General features: G+C 43.8%; 2 protein-coding genes across 3 annotated transcripts in view; both read left to right on the top strand.

Annotated features, from left to right (window-relative positions):
- The window catches only part of tada2a (transcriptional adaptor 2A), an 8,813-nt gene extending 1,840 nt beyond the window's left edge, over positions 1–6,973 (top strand). Inside the window, exons 6-16 of one of the 2 annotated variants that reach the window (XM_080007534.1) lie at positions 351–439; positions 767–839; positions 928–991; positions 2,091–2,134; positions 2,774–2,848; positions 3,681–3,791; positions 4,205–4,276; positions 5,488–5,620; positions 5,912–5,955; positions 6,342–6,421; positions 6,541–6,973. In XM_080007534.1, coding sequence (XP_079863660.1) covers positions 351–439; positions 767–839; positions 928–991; positions 2,091–2,134; positions 2,774–2,848; positions 3,681–3,791; positions 4,205–4,276; positions 5,488–5,620; positions 5,912–5,955; positions 6,342–6,421; positions 6,541–6,726 — 971 coding nt within the window. In that variant the 3' untranslated portion in view covers positions 6,727–6,973. The remainder of the gene's footprint in view (positions 1–350; positions 440–766; positions 840–927; positions 992–2,090; positions 2,135–2,773; positions 2,849–3,680; positions 3,792–4,204; positions 4,277–5,487; positions 5,621–5,911; positions 5,956–6,341; positions 6,422–6,540) is intronic. The other variant, XM_080007535.1, reaches the window with a different exon arrangement.
- Positions 6,974–14,871: 7,898 nt separating this feature from the next.
- Positions 14,872–27,714, top strand: dusp14 (dual specificity phosphatase 14). The gene is made up of 2 exons (XM_080007497.1): positions 14,872–15,219; positions 25,728–27,714. Exon 2 carries the CDS (start codon positions 25,863–25,865, stop codon positions 26,496–26,498), a length of 636 nt encoding a protein of 211 aa, XP_079863623.1. The 5' UTR covers positions 14,872–15,219; positions 25,728–25,862; the 3' UTR covers positions 26,499–27,714.
- The last annotated feature ends 191 nt before the right edge of the window (positions 27,715–27,905 follow it).

Genomic DNA, 27,905 nt, shown 5'->3' with positions numbered 1-27,905 from the left:
TCGTACCTGACCGAACAAGCGTCTGGCGGCCAAAAGCCTCAAGTTTATTAATTGCTGTATGGATGCTATTTTTTTAAATTATTATTGATGTTCAAGAACAATTTGGCATTAATGTCATTTGAGACAGGATAGTAGAGATGATATTGAAAATTGGCTTCTAAGCTTTGATTTCCAACATTGTCTAGGTTATTAACTTAACGCGCCATGCTTTGCATATTTCAAATGTGTTATTATGTTCATTATATTCAAATGTTTTTATTTATATTCTATAATTTTTTTTTCGCGACAGAACTCATAGAACTCATAGGACGTATTTGCGTTTGTGTGCTCAAATATATCTTCTGTCACAGCCACAGACGACCCCCCGAGGCCCACATTTGACTCCGTGTTGTCTCGAGATATGGCCGGATACATGCCTGCCAGAGCAGACTTCATGGAGGTGGGCACAGATCTTAGACTTGAAATGGAAAATGGTTTAAATGATATTGTATTTAAAAGCACAAATAATTCTATTTAATTTAGTTAAAACATTTTTTTTTCATTTACGGTTGATTTAAAAAAAATTTAAATAATATATTTATATTTATATATATATATTTTTTTTTAGATAAATGACAAATAAACCTAAGAAAGTTGGCGCTGTTAAAGTTATTTACATTTTGACCAACTTTAATATTGCCGTCTCTAAATACGTATCCTTTGCTTACAAATCTAATTCCAATAATTGAGTTTAATAACTATGTTTAATACTTCCTGTCTTATTCAGGAGTTTGACAATTATGCGGAATGGGATTTGAAAGATATTGACTTTGTGGATGATGACTCAGATGTCCTACACGGTGAGTTGAAACATAATAATTTCAAAAGTATTAAGTGAGTTATGCCACCGTCTAAAATTGCGTTACTATAAATATATTTTCCTTTTAGCACTCAAGGTTGCAGTTGTTGATATATATCACTCAAGATTAAAGGAGCGACAGCGCAGGAAGAAGTAAGTGGATTGTTTTTATCAAGTTTTCCATCTTTATTGGATGATGTAATGATCCAGTTCTACCAGGAGATGGTGGTATGAGCTAGTATGTCATCCTTTTGGTGAATAATAAGCGACTGAAACCGAGTAGACTCACTCTGCCCGCTGTGTCCCTATTAACCAAGTAGAAGTCAGTTTTGTAACTGGCAGTATTTTTACTGCCTCATAAATGAACGAGCTGATCTCTGCAAATCAGATTTTTCGCAGGGTTTGAGGCCGTCGTCATGTTCCGTTTTGTTCACGGTAGCTTCCCTGTTCTTATCCATTTGGTTGAATGCATGTCAGTTCCAGACATCCCATACTTTACTAATCTTATAAACCCTTGAAATTCACTGGGCAACAAATCGCTTTGGAAATGGGAACGAAAGCATTTCTGTATAAGTTCAATGCCTTCCAAAGCCATAATTGTGGCATAATCGTTTTAGCCTAATTTTTGATTTGATTTGTGATCACTTTTCCACTTCTGGAGGATGTGTATGGTATACACTCAGTTTGCATTGATGTGATGAAAGTAAAAGTAAATTATTTTGGTTTCAGGAGACAGGCACCCCATGACGCTGTTTTTTTTTCCCCACTTAAGCCTCGTACCATACACAACATATTTCCCCCCAAGCTTCTAATTGCATGAATTCCTAGTTAGACAGAAGATTATTTTTGTGACATATACAGCATAGCTAACTTCATCATATTCTAATCACCAAATGGCATCCTGTGAATTGGCCACTTCCACCGTTCAAACTTTCTACAGATGTCTTCCACCTAAGCTGCCCGTCTCTGGCACATGCAGCCAGTTTACGGTGGTAATCCATCCAACAGTAAATCAGACCTAACAACTTGTAGCTCTCTGAGGACTGTGGAATGGCATGCGTGCTTTCCAGGACCAGTATTTTTGGAGCACCTACCATCTTAATAAATCCAACATCCTTTTTAACAATTTAACATCTTTATCGGTAGCCACTGAACAAACAACCGATTTAAATGGAAGTTATTTTTGTGTCACAGTGAGATTGCTGTGAGCGTGCTTTTGTGAGCGTGTTACCTTATTCTCTGCTTCTTCTAGGATTATCAGAGATCACGGACTGATCAACCTGCGTAAATTCCAGAGTGAGTCTGCTTTTTAAAATGCACCCGGGCCAGGCCAGCACTGCATTCACATCCATCAGGAGGAGTATTTCATATCTAGCAGCCAGATTGGCTGTGTTTGCGTTTCTATGGATGCCCAAAAACAACTCTGCTGCAATAACCAGCGCTGACCTTGGTGGCCCCTTGGGTGGCTGTGCAGAGGGGTGGGGCGGGAGACGTGCAGAGCTGATGTTTACGGCCGGGACCTAGAATAGTTCAGCGGGCTGCCTGCCAGATTGTGCCACAGCTTAATTGCCTCTCTGAATAGGTTCACTGCAGGACTAACGGCCGGAGGGTTTATATGGTTTTATTTTGGTTAGATCCCACCAAACTCACTCATTTAATCCACCGCCGCTCATTTAATCCACGCCTTTGGTCTGTGCATTGGAGGTCACGTGGCGGTTTCATGAATCTTCATTATTTTTTCTTTCCAGTTGTCTTTTTGTTTGTTTTCTTGTTTTTCCACCGGCTGCCCTGCCCATTGTAATCTCCAGGTGTTGCCCCGTGGAATTGGTTGTGGTTTAGTAGTCGAAGCGTGAGTGCCCCCCTCATGTTTTATTTATCTACCTCCAGCCTCCAGTCAGCCCTCCTCTCTCTCTCTGCTTTCCCTTATCTCTGTAGTCTTTCAAGACAAAAGGGAACCCAGACTAGCTATGGAGCTGCAGGCTGGTTGTCATGGAGACTGTCAAAGACTGTGTATGTATGTATGTGCGTGCGTGCGTGTGGGCGCGCGCGTGTGTGCGTGTCAGTCCTCGTGTGCCTGCATAAAGTAGTATCCAAGCCCGGAGTGCTCACGGTGTCATATCTCCACTGTTGCTGAAGGCAGTCTGACCAAACAACGTCTTAAGGTTGTAGAGCCGCAGTCCACTTGAAGCGAGATGAGTCTTGGCCCCACTCGAAATTAAACTGGTCTGCTGTATTAATACACATAAAACTGGACTCCTAAAAAATGTATATTATTATTTTATCAGGCATTTGCGGAGTATTTACATTACATGAATACAGTGTGTGTTTGATCTGCGTGTTGCCATAGTAATGCAGGCTTTACCTTGACCCTGACCTCACAACCAGTATGTCCAGCACATTGCGCAGGGCGTGCAGACCCTGAATTATTCCCCCAAGGGGCCCACACACAGAAATGGAAGCTGCTAATTGGTGCATGGACAGGAAGCTGATGAGCAAAATGAAATAGAGAATCGCTTGTCTCACACCCCCGCGACAGCTTTCCGTTTTGGCTTTGAAAGTTGTCCATTTCTCGGCAACACTGGAGACATTTTGAGATGTGTATGGAAAAAAACCTCCTTTGTATGTGTTCGTTTTTTTTTTTAAGCTGTTTGACGTTCCAGGGTGGCTTTGCAAAGCGGTCGGGTTGCTTTTGTGAGCATACCTTTTCCACCTGTTCTGTCTTTTTGGGTGTATCTTATCTTATATATACTTGGATGATTGAACCAGATACACTATCAGTAGCACTGTTCTTTCTTTTTTTGCGCTGTTCAATCTCCTCTTTCTCTGTCTCTCTCTCTCTCAGTGCTGGAGCGATGCTACCCAAAGGAGGTGCAGGAATTGTATGATGTCATGAGACGATTTGCCAGAGTGGCCGGACCCATTGAGCACGACAAGTTCATCGAGAGCCACGCACGTCAGTATTGAGCTGCATTGTGTTTGTACCAGTAGAGGAAAGGGTAAAATCCCTCAAGTTGGGCACTCACTTTAATTTTAAGGGAAAATCTCTGATCTTTTCATTGCTTTCACACGCTCCTCTGTTTAATACTTGATGTAGTCACAGCAGATTTCCAATTGGCTCATATAGGCATGTGCCATACGTCAAAACATGTATTCATACGTTTAGTCATGTTGTTCTGCAGCTGGGGGTGGAATGGGCAGAGCAGCACAAACAGTATTTTTATCGTGTCAGTCCCAAGATTGTGCTGTTGCTTGGAAGGTGTTTACCTCTGATGTCGGGGGGCATTGATCTGAAAGGCGGGGGTGGGCGAGTTCCGATGTCCAGCGTACACAGCCATCTCCGCCTAAACCCGCAGTCTTCTCTTCCAGTGGAGTTTGAGCTGAGGAGGGAAATCCGCCGACTGCAGGAATACAGGAAAGCCGGGATCAAGTCTTTCTGCAGTGAGTCCAGGCGCTTCACACCTCAAGGTCCCTTCCTTACCAACAAACAAACTATTTGCCTATTTTCAAAAGGGATCCAGTTCAAAGGTGGTTGGGTCAGGTTGCTAAGCAGGGAATTAATGTTCCAATTTCTTGCTTGAGCTCTATACTTGGTTCACTATTATTCTTTTTGGAGCTGCAGCGTAATTATTAAAATCGGCTGTTGGCAGCGAGAGCACTGTGGGTGGCCGACAGCCAAGGGTACCGTTGTGATCTTTTATAAAAGCACCTGCTTGCTCCAAGATGAAATTTAAATTCGGGCATTTGGATCTTGGTGACGGTGTATGTGGCATATTAATATGAATAAAATGGCTGAGTAGCCGACTGGCCTTGAAAATAATCAGGTTTTCATAGCTGAAAGGAAAACAAATAAAAGAACTCTAAGAACCGGCTCTACCTTGGACAATTTGTACTGCGAGTAGTGCATGAAAACATGTTGATGAATTTAAGGTCACCTCCAGCCAATCACCTTCTGCTTTCCCTCTAAAATTTTCACCAAACAGAAGGTGGGGGTACAGTGAGTAATGACCCATTGTGTGATTGCAACCATGGCCACCAGTGATAAACAAAGCTGATTCTCACCAACACTACAAGCTAACTGGTGATAAGGATAGAAAAGCATTAAATGTCTCAAATGCAAAAAGCACTGGAGGTGACATCAAATAAAGATTAAAGCTTTTGCATAACGTGGTGATTCATAAACCATTCTGTTTAGCCGGAGCTCCTCTTCCATTCTTGTGTTAATCAAATGTAGAATCCATCACCAAACATTTTAACCGTTTATTTTTCAGTTTTTCATTTTTCAGAGTTTTGGTTTGGTGCAGAAAATAAGATCTGTGGATAACTACTAAACTTTTTAATGTTTTAATCGTCTTTCTATTTATTATCAAATAAAATGCTAATCTCAAAATGTTAATCTCAAGTTAATTCCCTGCATCCAATTAGCCAGCAATCCGCTCCAAAATTAAATCCTGCTAAGCTTCCTCCAATTACACTGTAGGGTCAATAAAGCAACTTATTTACTTACTTTTTCAAAGCTGGTAAAGGCTTTATATTTCCGATGCATTTTTATTGTTCACATCAACATGGTACAAAACATATTTTTCCAAATGCCTTTTGTTAAGCGCACGCCTCTTCTGGATCCATTGTTTTGTGGATCTCTCCGAAACCAGGTGCCAAGGTGTACGAGCGGGTGAAGCGCGTGCGGGAGGACGAGCGCAGGAAGCGGACGATGCTGTGCGACGTGCTGCAGTACATCCAGGACGGCCGCGCCTGCCAGCAGTGGCTCAGCAAACAGGCCTCCATGTGAGGAAACGCTGGTTTTACTGTCTTTTATTTAGGGCTCTCACACACTCACACTAGTGCGAAGAGATATTCACTTGAGTTGTGTTTTTGTTCTTTTGAATGTCTCACTGCTCCTGAAAATCTGTAGCCCACCGTACATATATGTATATATTTTTTGTTCTCTTGCTTTGGCAGATATTCAAATGATTTATTCTATTGAGTCTAATCTTCTCACTATTCTCCTCGTTGAGGATAGTGTGTCCATACACGGCCATATGCCTGGAGTGACTAACCCTTTTCCCGTGAAAACAGAGATGCTGGCATCACGCCTGTTGTCACGACGATCACAGTGTCAGGTAAGGAACCTCAGTCTTCACCCCCCCCCCCCCCCCCCCTCACTAGCCCCCGCACCCCCCCATGTTTTCTTGGCATGGCCCCAGGCGCAGTCACATTAATACACTGTCAGAGCCGCGCCTCCATAAATATACTCGGAAAAATTGGGTCTGCGTGCATATTTATCTTTTTGCTTCTCTTCTCTCCGGCTCGCTGCCTTTTCCCAAAACCTCGACCAGACAAATGAGACACGCGGTCGGGCAGAGTTATTTTCTGGCACAATTTGCACGTCCCCCCCCCCCCCAACCATTGTCCCCTGAAAGCGAGGGATTATTTGGACGTTGTCAGCCTGCCGCGATGATAACCGAGGTACGGCGCGTTGAATGTCATTGTGCTTCCTGCTCGGCAGCGTCGGGGAGGAGAAGCGCCCCGCCACTTAACCTGACCGGACTCCCAGGGACCGAGAAGCTCAACGAGAGGGAGAAAGAGGTATGGCTCTCCGCACGCCCTCCGGGTTGGGGCGGGATCACAACACGCGGAGCCCCGTCTCCAGCGCTCCGATCGCCGGAGCTGCATGAGTAACCCTCCCGTGCCGTGTTGTGTCCCAGCTGTGCCAGGTGGTGCGCCTGGTTCCGGGGGCCTACCTGGAGTACAAGCAGGCCCTGCTCAACGAGTGCCGGCGGCAGGGCGGCCTGAGGCTGGCGCAGGCCCGGGCGCTCATCAAGATCGACGTCAACAAGACGCGCAAGATCTACGATTTCCTGATCAAGGAGGGCTACGTCAACAAGGCTTAGGACGGACCAGGGGAGACTAGTGCTGTGTGCTGTCCAACGCTCATGTCCTCTTTGTAAAATGACGCTCTCGTGTCAAGTCAGACGTCCAGGTTTTTCTGTGTTTTTAAGCAGTCTAATGTATTATAGATATTCAGTATATGTATTTCATTAAAACGGGCAATTGTCTTGGTACAGTCCACTACACAGGACCCCACATGAAAATGAGGGTGTATTTATTCTCCTGTAATAAACTATTTTATTCTGTAAAAAAAAACAAAAAAAAACCCATCATGTTTATTATTAGTAATGTTCATCTTATTGCGATTTGCGATTTTTATTTTAAGCAAACCTTTCAAGGAGAGGATTCTAGTACTTGAACCTTTCCTAGAGATGTTTTTTTTTTTTTTGGTCGTGAATCGACAGTTCAACTGAAAATGTTGGCCCAAAATTCAAACTCGAGCAAAACATAAATGATTCAGCAAGTTTCAAATAAGAAATACAATTCTATGAACTTAATATTACTACTTATTGCTACTAGACTATATATTTATTTGCATAAATCAAATTTCCTGGACTAAAATACACTATACTACTGTTTAATATTAGTAATCTTGATAGGTCTTTAAAATGCGGGTGTCAGTCTGAACTTGGGCTCTATCTGGACTAGAAGGCTCTAATCTTGAATGACATTAATATAACGCCAAACCTCAACTGTATCCATTCTAAGTTCAACTTGAGGGAACACTCGTGAAATCTGTACCTTTCGGGCCGGTCGCTGACGTCCTTGACATTGTTTCGGGGACTGACGAACGAGTCCTGTCGTCCGGGCGACGGGAATTCGGCTTCATCAGAGCGATGTGGTTCTGTTGCATCAGCCCGCGTAGTGCAGACCTCACCCTTTGACGGTAAGGCGATAATGGCACCGGAGGAGCCGCCGCACTGATTTGTCGGGGCTCTCATCTGAACATTAGTGTCATTTGTTAAACATGAAAGGTGGGAGAGCGGTGTTTCTTCAAGATGATGTGTTTATCAGCAGTCTTCAGTGGCTTGTGATTCAAAAGCGTTTCTCAAGTGCGCATATGGCCCGCGTTAACCCTTTAACCTCCATTTCCACTTGACTTGCAAACTACACTTTCGAAAAAAAGGAAGTTGTAGCATTCTTTTGCATATCGAAGGGAGTCATAGGTCCCATTGTTGGGGTCAGCTCTCCATATCAACTGGTGATGTGATCAATATCAAATAGCTAATCACTCTGAACCTACATGCAACATGTAAGGTTTAATGTGTGTTTAGGAAATTCCAATATGCCTGTCTTACTGCAGAGGTGAAAATAAATACAGACTGTGGAGATGAGAAAAACAAAACAAAACAAGGAACTGATCTGGGACGTCAGAATAGAGTGTATCCGGCATATTCATCAGGCCAGTTGGAATATAACATTTTAGCCTGTTCAAAAGACCTTGTGTGATCATCTATTCACTCTTTACACGATGGGTGGATCCGTGACTAAGGACTCGCACTCTACCATTCCCGCGTTTCCCTCGGCATCAGGGCGGCATCCTTCCAGCCCCTCACTGGCCGACATGTCGCGGCGCGGCCCTGTCTCCGTTGCTCTGGGCCGCTGCAAAGTGTCGGCAGCAGCAGATGGAGCAGGTGTCGGTGTCAGCGCTCGCCGTGTGACACACACACACACACCTCGCACACGTCCCTTCCGACACCACGTTCCTCTCCCTCGCCTTCTCTCAAGGCGATGGTGAAGTGATGCTGAAAAAAAAATCGATTTACGTTTGTAAATTGCTTGTGCATCTCACTGTACATCTGTGGAATTACACCCCCTCCACCGAATATGTATTTCCTCATTTAAGATTATTCATTGTATAGTGTTGGGTACTGTATGAACATGCAAACATATACACACGTTACAATAAATATGCACTTTGTTTATGTTTTTCTTTCGCTGCATCGTTCTTTGTACAAATAAACTATCGAATTCTAAATGAGGTGTCATAGATCGAGAAAAAAATGACTGAAATTGGTGTCGTTTCAGACATTAGTTTGTTTTGTATTCTCCCTCTGCCCCGTTGTCTCTGTTGGCATGTATGGCATTTATGCATCCGGATTACCAAAAGCTTATGAAAAACATCTTCAACAAAATATTATGCAGTCAACTGAGGTAAGAAAACAGCAAAAACATGATGGGAAACATTTAAAACAGGAGGAAATGCAACCTCCCTGAGAGCGCTTGTCTGGGGAAGCAAAGAGATGCTTTCTCAATTATTTAACATGAAACTATCGCTCTGCTTAAACACAATTACATGTGTAAGTTTGTATATGAATAGGTCACTTTAATCAGAGGAAACGCAATTATTTAAATCAATATTTTCATCATTTCTGCCTGGCATATTGCCATTAATACTACAAAAGTGGACTATTTCAACAAGAACACAGCAAATCCAAGATCAAACTTGATATTGTGGGAACTATTAGTTTGAGAGTGTTTTCTTTTTCCTTTAGTTTGTTGATTTCTAACCTCGCCACCAGTCAGAGAAATGGAAAAAAAAAAATTCTTTCCACTTGGTCGAGTCCACAAGCGATAGATTCCTCGCATACTGTATATCCTGTATCTCTTTCCATGTTTTTCAAACAGACAAACTCCCAACTGTTGGCCTCCCGGCCTCCCGCCCTCCCACCATCCATCCATCCCTCCCTCCCTCACCGCTCTTCGGCCATTATTGCCAGGCAGTGATTAACACGGAGGTGAGGCCGTCTGCCATTATCAACATGAGAGGTTCCCTTGGCAACCGGGTCTCAGGCATTCTGACGACTGAAAGGATCGGCTGGAGAAAACAGAGCGGGGTGGGATTGGCGCTGCGTTCAGAGAGCCAACACGCACGCGCGCACGCACGCAGGCTCCCTCACCCTGTTGCTGGTGCTCATCTGCCGGGCAGAGGAGTCGTGACTAACTCGAGCAGTGCAAAGAATTGGAGTCTGCTGTAGTGCTGCCACGCCCCCATCCTCCTCCTGCTCCACCAACACACACATACACGCATCCACCCAGCCACCCACCCACCCACGCACGCACACACACACACACACACACACACACACACACACACACACACACACACACACACACACACACACACACACACACACACACACACACACACACACACACAGGCATACACACACACACACACACACACACACACACACACACACACACACACACACAGGCATACACACACACACACACACACACACACAGGCATACACACCTCCCCATCAAACCGTGCTCGAGCTTATCTTCACTGAGTCACTCAAATGGAGGAAACCAAACTGAAACAGTCAATACGTCATATTTTAGTAGAATACCCACAACACCTTTAAAGGAATATCTATGTATATACTGTATATATGTAATATTCATGTATATACTGTATATATGTTATATCTATGTATATACTGTATATATGTTATATCTGTGTATATACTGTATATATGTAATACCTATGTATATACTGCATATATGTAATATATGTCTATAGTGTATATATGTAATACTTTTATGTATATAGTGTATATATGTAATATCTGTATATACTGTATATATGTAATATTAATGTATATACTGTATATATGTTACATCTATGTATATAGTGTATATATGTAATATCTGTGTATATACTGTATATATGTTATATCTGTGTATATAATGTATATATGTAATATCTATGTATATACTGCATATATGTAATATATGTATATAGTGTATATATGTAATACTTTTATGTATATAGTGTATATATGTAATATCTATGTATATACTGTAAATATGTAATACCTATGTATATACTGCATATATGTAATATCTATGTATATACTGTATATGTGTAATATCTATGTATATACTGTATATAAGTAATATCTATGTATAAACTGTATATATACTTTTTTCCACTGAAAAAGCCATGCTCCTCTAGCAGACCAAAGTAGCCGTCTCTCCGCTGGATGTGTGTGATGTTAAACCCATAGGTCTCTAAAATGTGTGTTTGATTTGGGAGGCGTGCGGATCAGAGCGCCAGGGAGAGCGCACGCTGCGTGCCGCCAACCCACCCTGCGAGCGTGTGTTGCCACAACAGACCTTTACATCTCGTGTCTGTTTGGCGCCGTCACAGCTGGAGTGATGGTGATGGAGGATTCGGGCCCCTTCTTCCCATCCCCATCCCCGCTGCCCCCCTGGAAAAAGTCAGGCCCTTGATCCACTGCTCAGGCTGGTCCCCTTTCCGCGCCGCCGCCCTCGGTAGAATGAGTCCGTCGCTGCATCCTAAAATAAAAGGGATGAAAGGATAAATGTCTCTAGTGTCGTGGGATCACATGACTAAGCATCTCTAGATGGCTTATCTCCCTGAGTGTCATTGCTTATCTTATTAGCAGAGGACACGGCTTTGATCGCACTGCATTATTTAGTGCTCAACTCTCGACTCTGCAAAGGCGCCTCAAATTAATTTTTACAACTTCTAGGTTTTTTTTTTAGTTTTTCGTGTGACATGGACGGGGAAAAGCAGAATTACGGCAGGTTATTCCTACAACAGCTAAAGCGGTCTACGCCGCCTTGGGGAGCCTCGTCCCTCTCAGCCCTTTGTCAATATTTCTGTCGACCCTCATGTCACAGTGTGTGTGTGTGTGTGTGTGTGTGTGTGTGTGTGTGTGGGTGTTAGTGTGAAGTAAAATCAAGGTACTGTATGCTTCATCATCTGCCGGAGTGAAAATAAGAGAAACCACCAATGATTCGGACACCAACATGGTAATCCTATTAGATTATTTAGTGAAAAATAAAGTCCCATATTTATCCCATATTTATTTCATTGACACTTAGAAATAAGATATCTGTATGTTATCACCATTGTTGGTGGCGGGGTCCGCCTTCCCCGGCAAGAACAGACCGACCGGGCACACCAAGAAGTGAAAGTTAGCCGCGGAGAATCTGTTAAAGAAGACGTACGACTCACCAAAAAAAAAAAACAAGAACGGCGCCCTCGTACATCATCCACCCCACAAAAACCATCTTATGGATTATCACTTGAAATTTTGCCCCGCTTGATTTTTTCGGCGAAACCAAACAGGGCCTACTCTTCGACGGCTGTTAATATTGATATCTAGGAGCCACTGCGGTACCGCCGTGCACTCCTACCGCTGTGTGTTCCTTCCCACGACGCTAGAGGGTGAAGAGCGACGTGTCGCCATATCTGAAACCGCCGCTGAATCAACAAACGGAGTGTGAACGACGACCAAAAACATTAGGGTCGGATCGCCGGCGCCCCTCGCGCGCTGTCGCGCCCATCGGTTATCGGGCGTGAGAGGCGGTCGGGGTTAATCAACGTCACTCTCGGTCCGTCGGGAGCAGGCGGCCCGGTGAGAAGCGGCTGCAGGTGCTTGTTGCCGAGGCGGCGGAGACTGCGAAGCCACATTAAACGCAAGCGTCGTAGCTTGCTACTGACTCATCTGACATTTCAGTCTTGCTCCAGCCCCCCCTCCATCTCTCTCTCTCTCTCTCTCTCTCTCTGTAGCCTCCAGCTCTCTCACGCACGCATGCCCGCACACACACACACACACACACACACACACACACACACACACACACACACACACACACACACACACACACACACACAGCTATCCTCTCTTGTTTCCTTGCTCTTTCTATCTCTTCCTCCCCGCCCCCCTCCCTATCTATTTGTTCTGTCGTTCTATTTTTTGGGGGGCCGTGGGGGGGTTACTCCCATCGGGCATCGTACTGGCCTTTACACCTCGCTCGCCCTATTTGAAGCCACAACAATGTGCCACACCGCCACAGTCTACACCCCTCCTTCACACATTCCTCAAGTTATTCATAATTAACGTTGACGCACGCACACACCACGATCCATTATCCGTCTCCGGTACCAACCAACCCAGGGAAAATCATGCATTACGTTCAAAGCACCGTGGGATGGATAAAGATCTCGGTTATTTCCCAGCTTTGTCCGTCTCTCCCTACCCCCATCTCTCTCTCTCTCTCTCTCTCTCTCTCTCTCTCTCTGTCTCCAGACCAGAGAAGGAGCGGTCACACTCCTCCGCCCGTTGCCATTCGCTTTGCACTCGATTGAGTCCAGAATGTGATTACGAGTGACTGGGAGGCGGCGGCCACAGGTCCGCGGCGAGCCGGATATCTCCCTCGGAAATCGAATTGCAGATTCACGCGCGGAGGCGTCGCGCGCCGCATCACCTGAAGGGCGTCGCTGCCCGAGCCTCTTTCTTCCCCCAATTAAACCAACTGCAGGCGACTGCGTCCGAAAAAAAGAGAGGGACAGAGTGCCGAGAGGGGTTAGACAAGGAAAAGGACTTATGGAAAGGGTTCCCCCCGAGTACGCTTTAAACATAGTATTCAGACTTCCAGCTGCATTTTAAACACAGGACCGTTGAGGAATAAAGCACATCACACACATATTTTCAGCATGATTCATTTGTGGTGTACGGTTTGGACGATAAGGACGCTCGGGGTTCAACCCCCTTGACCACCAGTGCGGATAATATGCAGAAAAACTAATATGATATGGACTGTGATGGATATACTACTAAGGGTCTGTGCGCGTGCGTGTGTTTGTGTGTGTGTGTGTGTGTGTGTGTGTGTGTGTGTGTGTGTGTGTATGTGTGTGTGTGTGTGTGTGTGTGGGTGTGTGTGTGTGTGTGTGTGTATGTGTGTGTGTGTGTGGGTGTGTGTCCTTGTTCTCGGTTGTGTCGTGTAACATCTCACTCTTTTTATTGACTATCATCCGTCTGAGCTGTGAGATCACCCGGCGTGGTCTCTCTCCTCCCCCCAGAGAAACCCCCCTCCTCACACTGGGTGCGGGCCCGGAATTGGATCATTATCTGCACGTATATATTAGATTATATTATTTATCGTTATGTATATTTGATTGGATGTTTCGCGGGTTCTTCCAGCGCCGGTCGCGCCGCGCTGCTGTGGTTGGTCTGGCGGCCTTTCTTTAATTTTCGAGCACGGCGACACGGCGGTAGTGGAACCGTCGCCCCTTTCGTAAAACGCCGCCCTTTAAACGCATCCGGGACGGGCTCTTTCGGTGTTCCGGGCTCGCCTCGCCCGTTTCGCCGGCCCTGTGTTGCATTTTCGGTTTTCGTTATAATTTTCGGTCATATTCTATTGAGGAGAAGATATTGAAGCGTGAAATTGTTTACTTTCAGTCTCATTGTCTTCAGCAGATCATTCAAAACACGGTTGTTAAAACGAACCGGAAACGCCAAGTTGAGGGACGGCGGCCATTTAAAATGTATATATATATATATACGTATGTTTTTTGTATCTGTATGTAGGCGGCGGCGGTTCAGGTTTCCACGGAGACGATACTGGAGATCTACATTGGCAACTATTTCCATCCATGCGTTAAATATTGTGACGAGGTATAAGCTGACTTCCCCCGAGGGAAAGCGAGATCACACAGCCATCACGGCCGACCGCAAACGACGAACACAAACCGCGTCGCTTCCGGGCTCCTCGACGTGAGCCCAAAAATAATTAAAGACTCAAAAAATGACACAGCGAGAATAATACCAACTTCCGAATGTAAAAGCCCTGCGGCGGAAAATGATCCCAAAAATAGAAATAGTCCATTTTTAGTATTCTACATAATAATAATAATAATAATAATCGCTGGTTCCAGGTCGTTTCAGTCTGACACTACTGTACAATTCAATTCACAAAGGTTGGCCTTCCTCCGATCGATCCACTTGATTATTTTTTTCACTTGACGGGGCGGAGACATTTTTTCCCATCCGAGTTGCTCTGTTGTCTCTTTTTTTTGTGAGAAATCATCCATGTGGACGGTGGGGGACCCCGCCACCAACAAGGAAAAACTGCAAACGAAGGAGCGCGTGAATGCATTTATTTACTTTTTATTTTTTTTTTAAAGAGAGAGAAAAATGAGGTAAAACAAAATCAGGAATCATACATAGGATTAAAAAAAAATAAATAAATTTAAAAAAAAAAGAAGAAGAAGGAAATAATGTTATGGATTACCACTTTAAGGTGCATGGAGTTGGTGTGTACTACTTGCTGCGTGGTGCTGGGAGGTGCTTGCAGCCTCAGTACGCACACGCCGCTCCACCAGCCCGGACCAGAGGATGACGGACTGACGGCTGCCTCGGTACAGCCGCCTTGTTGCCTTGAATTGAATCTCTTCACGTTGATCCCGGTTCGTTTTTCTTTTCTTTTCTTTTCTTTTTCATTCTCGAACGTGGCCGTTGGTCTTGCGCGCGAGACTGCAGGTTCAGCCCCAAAAGAAGAAGAAGAAGAAGAAGAAGAAGAACAACAACAAGAAGAAAAACAAGAAAAACAAGAAGAAAAACAAGAAAAACAAGAAGAAAAACAAGAAAAACAAGAAGAAAAACAAGGAGAAAAACAAGGAGAAGCGCGAAACGGCAGAGCATCTGAACGTGGAGACCGTGTGGGAGCGACCGGTAAGTTTCATTTTCCCCATCAGAGCCGCTTTACATGACTTTACAGGTGGAGGCGACGGCAAATGCCGTTTTTGACAAAAAAAAAAAAAAGAAAGGAAAATTTTTTTTTACATTTATTTCCGAGAAAATATCCATTTTATTTTTGTATTTTACTCGAAAATCCGCCGATCCACTTGTGGCTTCACTCGCTCTGTCTGCGCTGTTTTGTGTTTTGTGTTTTATTTTTAATTTTTTCAAATAAAAACAACCGCATTTAAAAGTCCGCTGGCCTTGGGTAGAAGCGAACACGACGTCTACAGCTTTTCTGTTCCGTTGCCTTTTGTTTCGCATTTGTTTTTATTTTGGGTTTTTTTTGCGCGATGACGGAACACTTGCCCGCGCGCACGCACACGCGCGCGAGCCGCGTGAGAAAGTCCGCCCGCCCCTTCACCTTCACCTTCACCTTCACCTTCACCTTCACCTTCACCTTCACCCCTCCATGTACATGATCAATCACACCACAGTACACATGACATTACCTTTACATGACATTACCTTTACATGACCATTACCTTTACATGACCATTACCTTTACATGACATTACCTTTACATGACATTACCTTTACATGACATTACCTTTACATGACATTACCTTTACATGACATTACCTTTACATGACATTACCTTTACATGACATTACCTTTACATGACCATTACATGACATTACCTTTACATGACATTACCTTTACATGACCATTACCTTTACATGACATTACCTTTACATGACATTACCTTTACATGACCATTACATGACATTACCTTTACATGACATTACCTTTACATGACCATTACCTTTACATGACATTACCTTTACATGACATTACCTTTACATGACCATTACCTTTACATGACCATTACCTTTACATGACATTACCTTTACATGACATCAATCACACCACAGTACACATGACATTACCTTTACATGACATTACCTTTACATGACATTACCTTTACATGACATTACCTTTACATGACATTACCTTTACATGACATTACCTTTACATGACATTACCTTTACATTACATTACCTTTACATGACCATTACCTTTACATGACCATTACCTTTACATGACATTACCTTTACATTACATTACCTTTACATGACCATTACCTTTACATGACCATTACCTTTACATGACATCAATCACACCACAGTACACATGACATTACCTTTACATGACATTACCTTTACATGACATTACCTTTACATTACATTACCTTTACATTACATTACCTTTACATGACATTACCTTTACATGACATTACCTTTACATGGCCATTACCTTTACATGACATTACCTTTACATTACATTACCTTTACATGACCATTACCTTTACATGACCATTACCTTTACATGACATTACCTTTACATTACATTACCTTTACATGACCATTACCTTTACATGACCATTACCTTTACATGACCATTACCTTTACATGACATCAATCACACCACAGTACACATGACATTACCTTTACATGACATTACCTTTACATGACCATTACATGAAATTACCTTTACATGACATTACCTTTACATGACCATTACCTTTACATGACCATTACATGAAATTACCTTTACATGACATTACCTTTACATGACCATTACCTTTACATGACCAATACATGAAATTACCTTTACATGACATTACCTTTACATTACATTACCTTTACATGACATCAATCACACCACAGTACACATGACATTACCTTTACATTACATTACCTTTACATGACCATTACCTTTACATGACCATTACATGAAATTACCTTTACATGAAATTACATTTACATGACATCAATCGCACCACAGTACACATTACATTACCTTTACATTACATTACCTTTACATTACATTACCTTTACATGACCATTACATTAAATTACCTTTACATGACATTACCTTTACATGACCACGAAATTACCTTTACATTACATTACCTTTACATTACCATTACATGAAATTACCTTTACATGACATTACCTTTACATGACATCAATTACACCACAGTACACATTACATTACCTTTACATTACATTACCTTTACATGACCATTACATGACATTACCTTTACATAACCATTACCTTTACATTACATTACCTTTACATGGCCATTACATGAAATTACCTTTACATGACATTACCTTTACATGACATCAATTACACCACAGTACACATTACATTACCTTTACATGACATTACCTTTACATGACATCAATTACACCACAGTACACATTACATTACCTTTACATGACATCAATTTCACCACAGTACACATTACATTACCTTTACATTACATCACCTTTACATGGCCATTACATGAAATTACCTTTACATGACATTACCTTTACATGACCATTACATTACATTTACATGACATTACATTCACATTATATTAAGTACACCACATGGCGTCACCATAACATGACATTAACATTGCACTACACCACATTATGTTACCTTTTACATTACATTACATTTACAGCACATCACATTATACTACATTCATTTACATCAACTTTACATTATCTTTACATTACCTTTACATGACATTAGATTTACATGGCATTTACATTACATATCACTACACTAGCAGTAGAGCATTACGATACATTACATTACCTTTACATTACATTACATTAACATGACATTACCTTTACATTACACTACACCACATAACATTAATTACACTACATTGTAATACCTTTACATTAACATTACATTGCCTTTAAATTACAGTACATTCCTTCCATTACCTTTACATTAACATTACACTACCTTTACATTACAGTACACCCATTCCATTACCTTTACATTACAGTACATTCAATTTCATTACCTTTACAGTGCATTGCATTACACAACATGAATTCACATTCACTTTACATTATACTACATGACATTCACTTTACATTACACTACATTACATTACCTTTACATTACACCAAATTACCTTTACATTATATTAATTACCCTATATTACATTCCATTTACATAACATAACCTTTACATTACACTATATTACATCACATTGCCTTTACCTTACATTACATTGACATTACACTACATCGCATTCCGTTATACTACCTTTACATTACCTTTACATTACATAACCTTTACATTTAATTACCATGACATTACACTACATTAAATTACCATTACATTACACTACGTTTACATTGCATGGCCATTACACTACATCACAGTACATTACCTTTACATTTCCTTTACATTACATAACTATAACATAACATTGCCTTTACATTACCTTTACATAACCTTTGTATTGCCTTAACATTAAATTACATTACCTTGACATTCCATTCCATTCCATTACACTACATTACCATTACATTACACAACATTAAATTACCATTACATTACACTACATTACATTACACTAAATAACCTTTACACTACATTAGTGAAGTTGCAGTCTTTCACTGTCCTCAGACTTTGCTGGTGAGTGGGATCTGGTTTGTACATCTTTCATCATCACGTCCTCTGGTTTGCTGTAAAGTTTCTGGAACGTTTCCTTTTCCCAGGCTGTACAGTATGATCTAGAAACCAGCACATGCGTGTTATAAAGCCTGTGTTGTTTATAAAACAGGCCGACCCTATGATTTACATGTGTGAAATGTAGATGATGGATGATGATTGGCACCTTGCTGTCACTGATTCCGGAGATGCATGCAGGTCACGCCGCATATCTATGATTTATTGTTCTGGGATGCATTCCAGCCAACGTTCCGCCCACCCCTCCACCCCACCTGTGAATTCCATCCTGAGAATCAGAAAACTGCTGAAGAAATATAAATAGATATAGATACGGCATATAAATCAAATTTTTGCATTTCGCCATGCAGGATTGAGGTTATAAGCATATCTCGCGGATGATGCGTTGTGATACAAGCGCATGCTGTGATTCCCTTCGGCGTTCTACATTTATTGACGCCGTCGTGCACTGTGAAGTAAAGGCCGGCAGCTTTGTTTTGGGCTTTCGGCTGTTGACTGTTCTATGCAGCTGAACTGGCTCTGTGTGAGCAGGGTGGGAACGAGCGTTTTACCTCCTCGGAAGCTGCACCTCGGCTTAAATGAAATGTCAAGACAATCCGAATACAGAGGCGCTCTTGGTAAATGTGTTGCTATAAAAAAAAAACGCAGCGCTTGCTGTGTTCGCCGCTGAAATTTTGCTTTGATTGACGCAAGATTTTTTTGACGCCCGAGTCGATAGTATCGATGGCTCCCAGTCAACGCCATGAAAGTATCTCATTTTTGATTTCCAGCACTGGTTGTAGCATCTCTACCCTCCCCATCTGAAAACCATCCAGTCATTACTCCTAATAAGGCTATAGATTGCAGCCTCACACCCGGGGACCGGTTACAGTAAATTAATCACATTCATCGGGCGCCGAGGGCCATCGTTTGAGGCCCGGTGGAGTCGATCGGCCTGTTGCAGATCTGAGAATCCCAACGTTTCCAAACATGTCTCATGCGCTGAGGCGAGCGTCAGTGAGGAACGAGCCGCTAAAACCCGAGAGACGAGCGCGGTCCGGATAAGGTGTCCAGCTCCCACGGTGGTGGGCGGTGGGTGGTGGGTGTGAAAGGCTGAGGCGCTCGGCCACGTGCTCCGGTTTCAGCGCAGCCGGCTCTCGTTTCCAATCCGGGGAACCGGACTCCGGCAAAATCTGCCCGATGGAAAGAGTGCGGCAGAGGTGTGCTTCAGTGGATTTGCGCGACTGAACCACCTGTTAACAGATCGAAACCCCCCTGCCCCCAGCCGCAGGGGGGCGTCGGCTGGGCTGAGCCGGGCTGTAAGGACCCTCAACCCTCGCCGTCTGCACAGGAATAGCTCGGCGTGTCGACGAGCCCGCACGTGGTGCAAAGGCGGTGCACATGGTGCACCGTCAAAATAAACAACCGTTAAGCCGCCTCACTGTTTGTTTCGGAGGATTTAATCCTCGGAGGAGGAGCGTTTTTTGATCGACTCATGGGAGTGGCCGTGCAGAGCGCCAATTTTATTAACGGCAATGGCATCCTGCATGAGCGTTCCTGCCGCCTCGCTGGTAGAAATATCCCTGCGGTACATCTGCGCCTCGTAGAGAGCCGCAGGGATTATTTTGTTCTCTTATCTCCGGGAGCGGGAAAGGGGGCCGGGGGAGGGGAGTGCACTGAGGGCCGGGACTCCCTGCCCAAGACGCGACCTTTTAATTTTTGTTTCATTCAGACCGCGCGGGCCCTTGACTAAATGTACCAAACGGAACTGGTTTGAGCGCCGATTTCACACGCCCGCACCCTCCCTTGGTTCGTCTGTTTTAACTGATCAAACAACATTAAATGAAACCGATACAGTAAATAGACCAAACCAAAATGGTCTGAATAGCATTTAGCTACCTTATAGAGCCTACTGTACGTGCGACCTGTGTGGGGGCCATCTGTGTGTTTTTTTGCGATGATAGCTCAAATGCTTTTGAATTTGTGTGGAAAAAAAATGAAGCAAAGCTTGTCAACCCTGCAGTGAAGCGCGCGGGTCACGACGCAGGTTCATGTTTTTGTTGTTAAGCGATGCAACGTCAAGATAGGTCCAATGGGTTATTTAGCACCGTAATGCACCGTCAGGTGCTTTTCTGAACCTCGCTTTTCCACCACGCACAGGACTGTATTTATATATATATATATATATATATATATATATATATATATTGTATACAGTGGTTGAAGGGCCCGGGCGTTGTGCATTGTGCCCCTGGGCCCGGCTTTAACCTGCTCCGCTACTGTATCTTCTTCATCTCTTCAGAGTCTCTGGTCAGTCGCTCGCTGCAGAAAATACAGAGCTTATTTGTTCGGGTAACAGTTTTCACTATGACATGAATAAATACATTCAAAGATATAAATGCCAAGAGCTACACATTAACCTCCTAATGCTTTTCCTCCTCCCTCTCAAATTGGAAACGTGTTGCCGGGGTGACAGCTTTTCCCCCCCGTAGTTAATGCAAAATGACTCCTCTCGTCCGTCATTTTTGGAAAGACAATCCAATCCAATCCAGGCCATCCAAGGCCCAAAGCAGTGTGGCACGTGCTTTTTCTTGAGCTGCGGAAACTTTGGTAATAGTCGTATTGAGAAGAACACCTGGGAAACCGGAAATAGTTAATTGGCCGACAACTTGTTTTGACCACCAGAGGCCACAGGATCGTGCCCTGTGAATAATGGATTCTAAATCACCGTGTCAGGTTAAGTGGATCTCACGTAGTCACACCTCCGTGTCAAACTAACCGAGGTCTGCTGAAATTCAAGCAGAATAGTTGGTTAGAAAAGGGCGGAGACGCTTCAAACCAGTACGATTGTGCCAAGGGGCGGGGCCTGGCGCTCACCTATGTGTTGTTGTCAGCGACAACCAATTTTCTCCATAATGCTTATAGTCTAGCGAACTGACAGGATGACAACGACAAAAACCCCTTCAAAGGAATTTCGATTTTGAGAATTAGGAAACAGAAGCAAGTCTTACCTCTGATTTTTCATCCATTTTTGTTTTTTCACCAGAGGTGCCATTTCCGGTGCGTGCGCTCTCAAACTCAGAGCCAATCGAAAGGCTCCTCTGGCTCCGCAAGGTCTCGCTATCCAGCATTTTTTGACAGGAAGTTCTCCACACCTCGCTTAGTTTGACACGGAAGTGTGTGTGTGCGTGCGTGTGTGGCTGTGCAAGACGAAGGTGAAATAAATGTTAAAAAATAAATAAATAATAATAATAATAATAATAAATAAAAAGACCCACATTGTCAGACCACTGCAGAAAACAGAGAAAATATTTTACGTCACTATTTTAAGTCACAATTTTCAACCACAATTTGTGCCAGAAAACACGGTGTGGAACCAAACAGGAGAAAGCCAACGTCACCTTTTCCAACCATTCAAACCGGTTTTCTTGCTTTGGGAAAGTTTTCCTTGATCAAGTGACTTTTTGTTCTGACGTCCTCCAGGGGAACTTTCTCTCTTGGAAAATCAAATTTTTTTTTTTAACTCACGCAGCTGTTTGTCATTCACTACACAAATATTACTGATTCTACCTCTCGTGGCTTTGACTCGTGGACAATGTGACCATGTATCACCTCAAATATGCAAATTGTAATCATTTGATCCTAACATCAGCCTTTTAATGTTTTTTTCGATTGACATTTCCTGTTTGATTCCACGCCACTTGTCTGGCTCCGTGCACGTTCTGGCCACCGTCATCTGGAGCCACGCTTTGCAAACCACTAGAACATATAAAATATTCTAAAAATATATTCCTTGTAACGTCATACTGCAGCCACACCAATAAACGAAATTCACAATGGGTAGACGTCAACGATTGATAGGATGATTCATATAAACAAACAAAAAAAAAATAATCGATATATTGTCTAGACTGGTTGGATTTGTCCAAAGTCGACCAAAATTGTGACACGTTTGAACGTGTCTCCGGGAATGTGAATATAACTTATACATTTACAGCGGCCAAAGATGCTAAATATAACGATGATAATAAGAGGAGCCGAACACAAGGCCAATATGAAAAGGTCAAGGTACAGTATTAGAAAAACACAGTACAATCTGTAGTCTTTACTAGTTAGATAATCCCACAGCAAACCAGTCTCTGTAAGAAGAAAGAAGCCTATCCTGTTAAAAACATCACATAAATGCATAATTGTTTATTATTACGACCTACTGAGAGTTATGCTGAACTCACAAACGATTTGTTCATAACAAACACATTTTCGGCAAAAATGTTGGGGCGAGAGGGTGAATCTTCGCCCCACCCCCCTCCCCTTTGATTTACGCCACATGCCTCCACCTTTTTTCCTGTCGCTGGCTTGCCAAACAGACTCCTCTGACTCGTTCATTGTGCATCACACCACCGGCTGAATCGAACCGCCGAGGGGTAAGGGGAATCGAACGACTCTTTTTACCGCGTGACACGGCGAGACCCGAATCTCGAAAGAGGAGTCGAACTTTCATAACCGCGAACGGTTCTCACCTTCAGTGTGAATCTTGCGCTGGTGGTGATGAACGCAGAGCCGCTATTCTGGATGGAACTGATGAATTAGATCAATTAGTGCAGCCTTGCAGTTTTGAACTTGCAACACAAGATCTAGTTTCCATTATTCTATTGATTTATTTATTTGTTTGCTTGTTTGTTTCAGGGGTGCAGATGATGCGTGACAGAATTTGAAAAAGTTTCACGCAGAGTGGTTGAAAAAGGCAGCGCTTTAGACTTGTTATAGACTTACAGCTTCTTGGGAATTCAACAAAGAGGAAAAAACGGGAAGTGAGATATTTCAAAAATACTCGGAATATGAAAGACACTTTCTTTTCAAAGTGTCTTTTTTTTTTCACTAGACATTCAAACGGCATCGAGACAGTTTCTGCCACCGTCTGAAGAGGTTTGAGGAGTCATTGTCATTCCTTCTATGGCACTGAGCAGCCGGCAACACTGGATTTGTGCTATTATCACCAATGGCAACTGAGTGGAGGAAGGAGTCGTCGGCAAGCGTCGTGTGATCCATGGCAACCATTTCACCGAGGTGAAGAGTGATTGGCGGCCGAGCACCAGTAAGGGATACCGTGCTGGAGCTCAGAGCACCTTTTCGTTTTTTTTTTCTTCTTCTTCTTCTTCTTCTTCTTCTTCTTCTTCTTCCTCCTTTCCTCCCTTCCCCCTGCCCGTCTCCCTTCTCTGGGAAGGGGAGGAGGACCACACCAAGTTGATAGGATGAGCTGAAAGGACTCCGGGGGATTGGGGGATTGAAGGAAAATAGGCAACTTGCCGTGACAAAGGGATTGATATTTGATCAATGGGAAGGGAAGCTTCAACCCAGAGGGGAAATAAATGCTATAAAAAGAGGGATGATTCCGTTACGGTGGAGATCGTTTCTCCAATAGATGAAGGGCTTTATCGGCACCAGTTAAGATAGCTGGTGATTCTTGACGATGATCTTCAATGGAAGGTTTTTTTAAAGTCCTTAGTGAAAATGGCTACACATGAAATTGCTTTCCATGAAGATCTCTGCAATCTGAAAATAAATAAATCCAACGACATTTATTTATTCATAAAAAATATTATTTTTTCCTTCCTGGGTTACAGTTGCATTGCAGTAGATGTGCAGGTGTTTTCTCTGCACAGATTTTCAGGCTCTCTTCATGTTTAATGCGGTTGATCTCCGTGGCTTGTTAACCACACTAGGGATGAGAGCGAGAGCGATGCCCTGCAGGACGGTGCACGAGGTGCGGATGATGCATGACGTGTGTGTGTGTGTGTGTGTGTGTGTGCGAGGCAGAGCTGGGGAGCGAGCGCTCACGTCCACACGTAGGTGGGCGTTTGCACACAAAAAAAAAATGTAACATCAAAAATTTCCACCGTGTGTCCTCATACTGCGTGTTTAGTTCTGATTATTTTTTATTTATTTTCTTACAGCCTTTCACATTACAGAAAAGGCATTTTAAATGAGCATATTGAATTTAATTTCATTTGTAGAATGTGTTCTGCCCTCCTGGCTACCGCCATCCAAATGTCTACAGTGGCAGGTACATATTGAATATGACATTCTCCGCGGCATCGCCGGGGAGAGATGAAATAAGTGATCTGTATGCAAGCGCTGCGGTGGATGAGCGAGAGGTGAGAAGCGCGGCCGCCCCCCCGGGGTCCGAGCCCCTGTACTGTAGCTGGAAGGTGTCAATATGTGGAAGGTCCACGGAGGGCAGGTGGAGAAGGAGGAATGCAGCGGTGAAGCAATTACCCCCGTGCATTGAGCTTTAGACCCCACCAGAGCCTATAGCCGTGCAAATTCTTTCGTAGAGATTTAATTTATTTTCTGTCTCTCACGTCATTCCGTCCGGCTGTCTCTCTCAAACCGAATAAATTAAAACTGACGCAATTACATTTTATTGTAACATCCCAACATCCGGGACTGTTATCAGATATGGGTGTACTACCATTCCGAAATAGGGCAACTTATTGGAAAATATCCGCAATAAAAAATATTACACTATCCATATCCATCATGTCAGATAATATTAAAGAAAAGCGACTTGATACACTTTTTTTCAATTACATCATTTAGATGTCAGAATCAAATTATATTGAACTGACATTACTTGGGAATGGTTTTGTCAGTGGAAAAAGTGGATTTGGTGTATCCCTAAAAACATATCAAGTCATAATCTTAGTCTTATGATGGTGAAGCTCATATTTTGGCCTGGGTCTCTAGAACTCTCTTATCGATTTCTAGTTAAACGGACATGTGTTCCACTTGTTGGATGAGATGCAGTATGTATAAGGAACTATCTCAGTGCCATACAACACCCACCCACCCGAAATGATCACCAACATTTTGATGCCGGTCGCTTCAGTGGCCTCATCCCAGGTTATGAAGGTTCGCCCCATTCAAGTGCTCGACTTAAAAACGCTTCAAATTCCCTTTTTGTGTTTCAGGAATCTCCTTCGCTCTCTGCTTCCTCTGTCGTACGGTGATTTGCAGCGGCTGAAGGTTTTTTTTTTTTTTTTTTTTTTTCCCCCAACGTCTCCTCTTTTTATTCTTCAACAACCGTCAACCACCCAGTTTCCAAAATGGGTTCCCACAGCCAAGGTTTCTTCCACCACCACCACCACCACCACCACCGTAGCTCCATGGTCCCCACCGCCGTCCCCAGGCTGTTGCAGGAGAGCGGCAGCTTGCTGGGAGGCATCGCACAAATCACCCCCAACCTGTTCCTCAGCCGAGGCAACGTGGCGTCCAACCGCAGCCTCCTCCTGTCCAAGGGCATCACCTGCGTGGTCAACGCCACCATCGAACTCCCCAACTTCAACTGGCCCCACGTGGAGTACGTCAAGGTGCCGCTGGCGGACATGCCCCACTCCCCCATCTCCCTGTACTTCGACAGCGTGGCCGATAAGATCCACAGCGTGGGACGGAAGCGCGGGGCGGTGCTGGTGCACTGCGCGGCCGGGGTGAGCCGCTCGGCCTCGCTGTGCCTCGCCTACCTCATGAAGTACCACCGCGTGTCCCTGGCGGAGGCCCACGCCTGGGTGAAGGCCCGGCGGCCCGTCATCAGGCCCAACGGCGGCTTCTGGCGCCAGCTCATCGAGTACGAGAGGAAGCTGTTCGGCAGGAATTCCGTGAAGATGGTGCAGACGCCCTACGGGGTCATACCCGACGTCTACGAGAGGGACCGCAGGAACCTAGCGCCCTACTGGGGCCTGTGATGGAGGCCCGGCCGCGATAGGGGACGAGGGCGAAGGAGCCTCTCGGCAGCAAGTGATGATTTTCCCTTCAGGAGCTGCAGTTTTCTTGCATGTTCCCCCAGCCAGACGGATGAAACTCTGTGTGTGTGTGTGTTTCTGTTTCTGTGTGTGTGTGTGTGTGTGTGTGTGTGTGTGTGTGTCTCCCTCTGTGTGAAGCTTAACCGATGAATCCCAGTGAACGGAAGGAGTCTTGACGATCACAGCGTTTGGTAGCTGGTTGTATTTTCGGTGCCGCTCTGCTGTCGAAAACCAACCGATCGAGCGACCTCGAAGAGGGAGCACAGCCGCTGTAGCCCAGAATCCGTTTGACCAGTGACGTGGTGGAAGATGTGAAGGTCGGTAAACCGTGACTTCCTCTCCACGATCATCAAGAGGCTTAACAACCCCCAAGATAGAACAAACAACAACAAAAAAAAAACCCAGCAATGGTTCAGTCCACGCTTTAAAAGGCTCTAGAAGGAGGTGGCCGTGCAGGAAGCTCGGCTCCTTCTACGATGTTGTGACTGAAGTCCCCGTCTCCCACGGCGTAACGTCATGTGATGGTATTGTGCCAGTTTTGCGGTGATCTTTAATGTGGGGGGCAGCGCTATGCTCAATTTTACGGTAGCATTCGAAATACATTTAAAGTGTACTGACAAAAAAAATAAAAAAAAATAAAAAATTACTTAGAGATTATTTTATTGAAATGTATCGATGGTGAGGACATAATGGTTACGTGCACTTTAAATGAACGTTTAACGAAATTAATTCTATTTACTGTTTAAACCCAAGTACCGCTGTTTAAAAAAATAATAATAATAAAAAAGAAATTGGAGCTCGAGATCAAGGTTTAATTGAAGTCGCTCTTTGCCGCGGGGGCTCGATGTGCTGTCCTGTGATTATGTGATGGCTGTAGTAGAAGCGCGTCCATCCGCGCAGGAGGGCGTGGCTGAACGACGGCGGCGTCTCGGAAAAAAAAGGCCGCGTGGAACCGTCTAACATGGAACACAACGGCCGATTCATTTTCGCCGGCTTGGAAAAGAGGCACGCGCTCTCGAAAACAAAAGCCTTTTCAGTGGTGGGGGAGAGACTGTAGCAGGAGAACCGGGGCCTTTCGTCAGAGGCTCGCGAGCGGAGCTGGATTCCAAGGTTTGTTTCATGACCCGAGTCGATGATGCGTCAATGTAACAAAAGAGCTCACGCCACTATTTGTGTTCCAATTTGATAAGAAAAATAAATGACTAATATGCATTTCTTTAGTCACTTTTTTATGTATTGCACAACACCATTGTACTCATTAATGCTCGATGCTCATTAAGGAAGAACAGCATGCACCGATTTTAATACTTAACTCTGTGATTCCCAACCTAGGGTGCCAGACGCCGCCCC

Source organism: Zeus faber (assembly GCF_960531495.2).
Source record: "Zeus faber genome assembly, chromosome: 9".
Lineage (NCBI taxonomy): Eukaryota > Metazoa > Chordata > Actinopteri > Zeiformes > Zeidae > Zeus > Zeus faber.
This window is presented reverse-complemented; position numbering and strand designations above follow the sequence as displayed.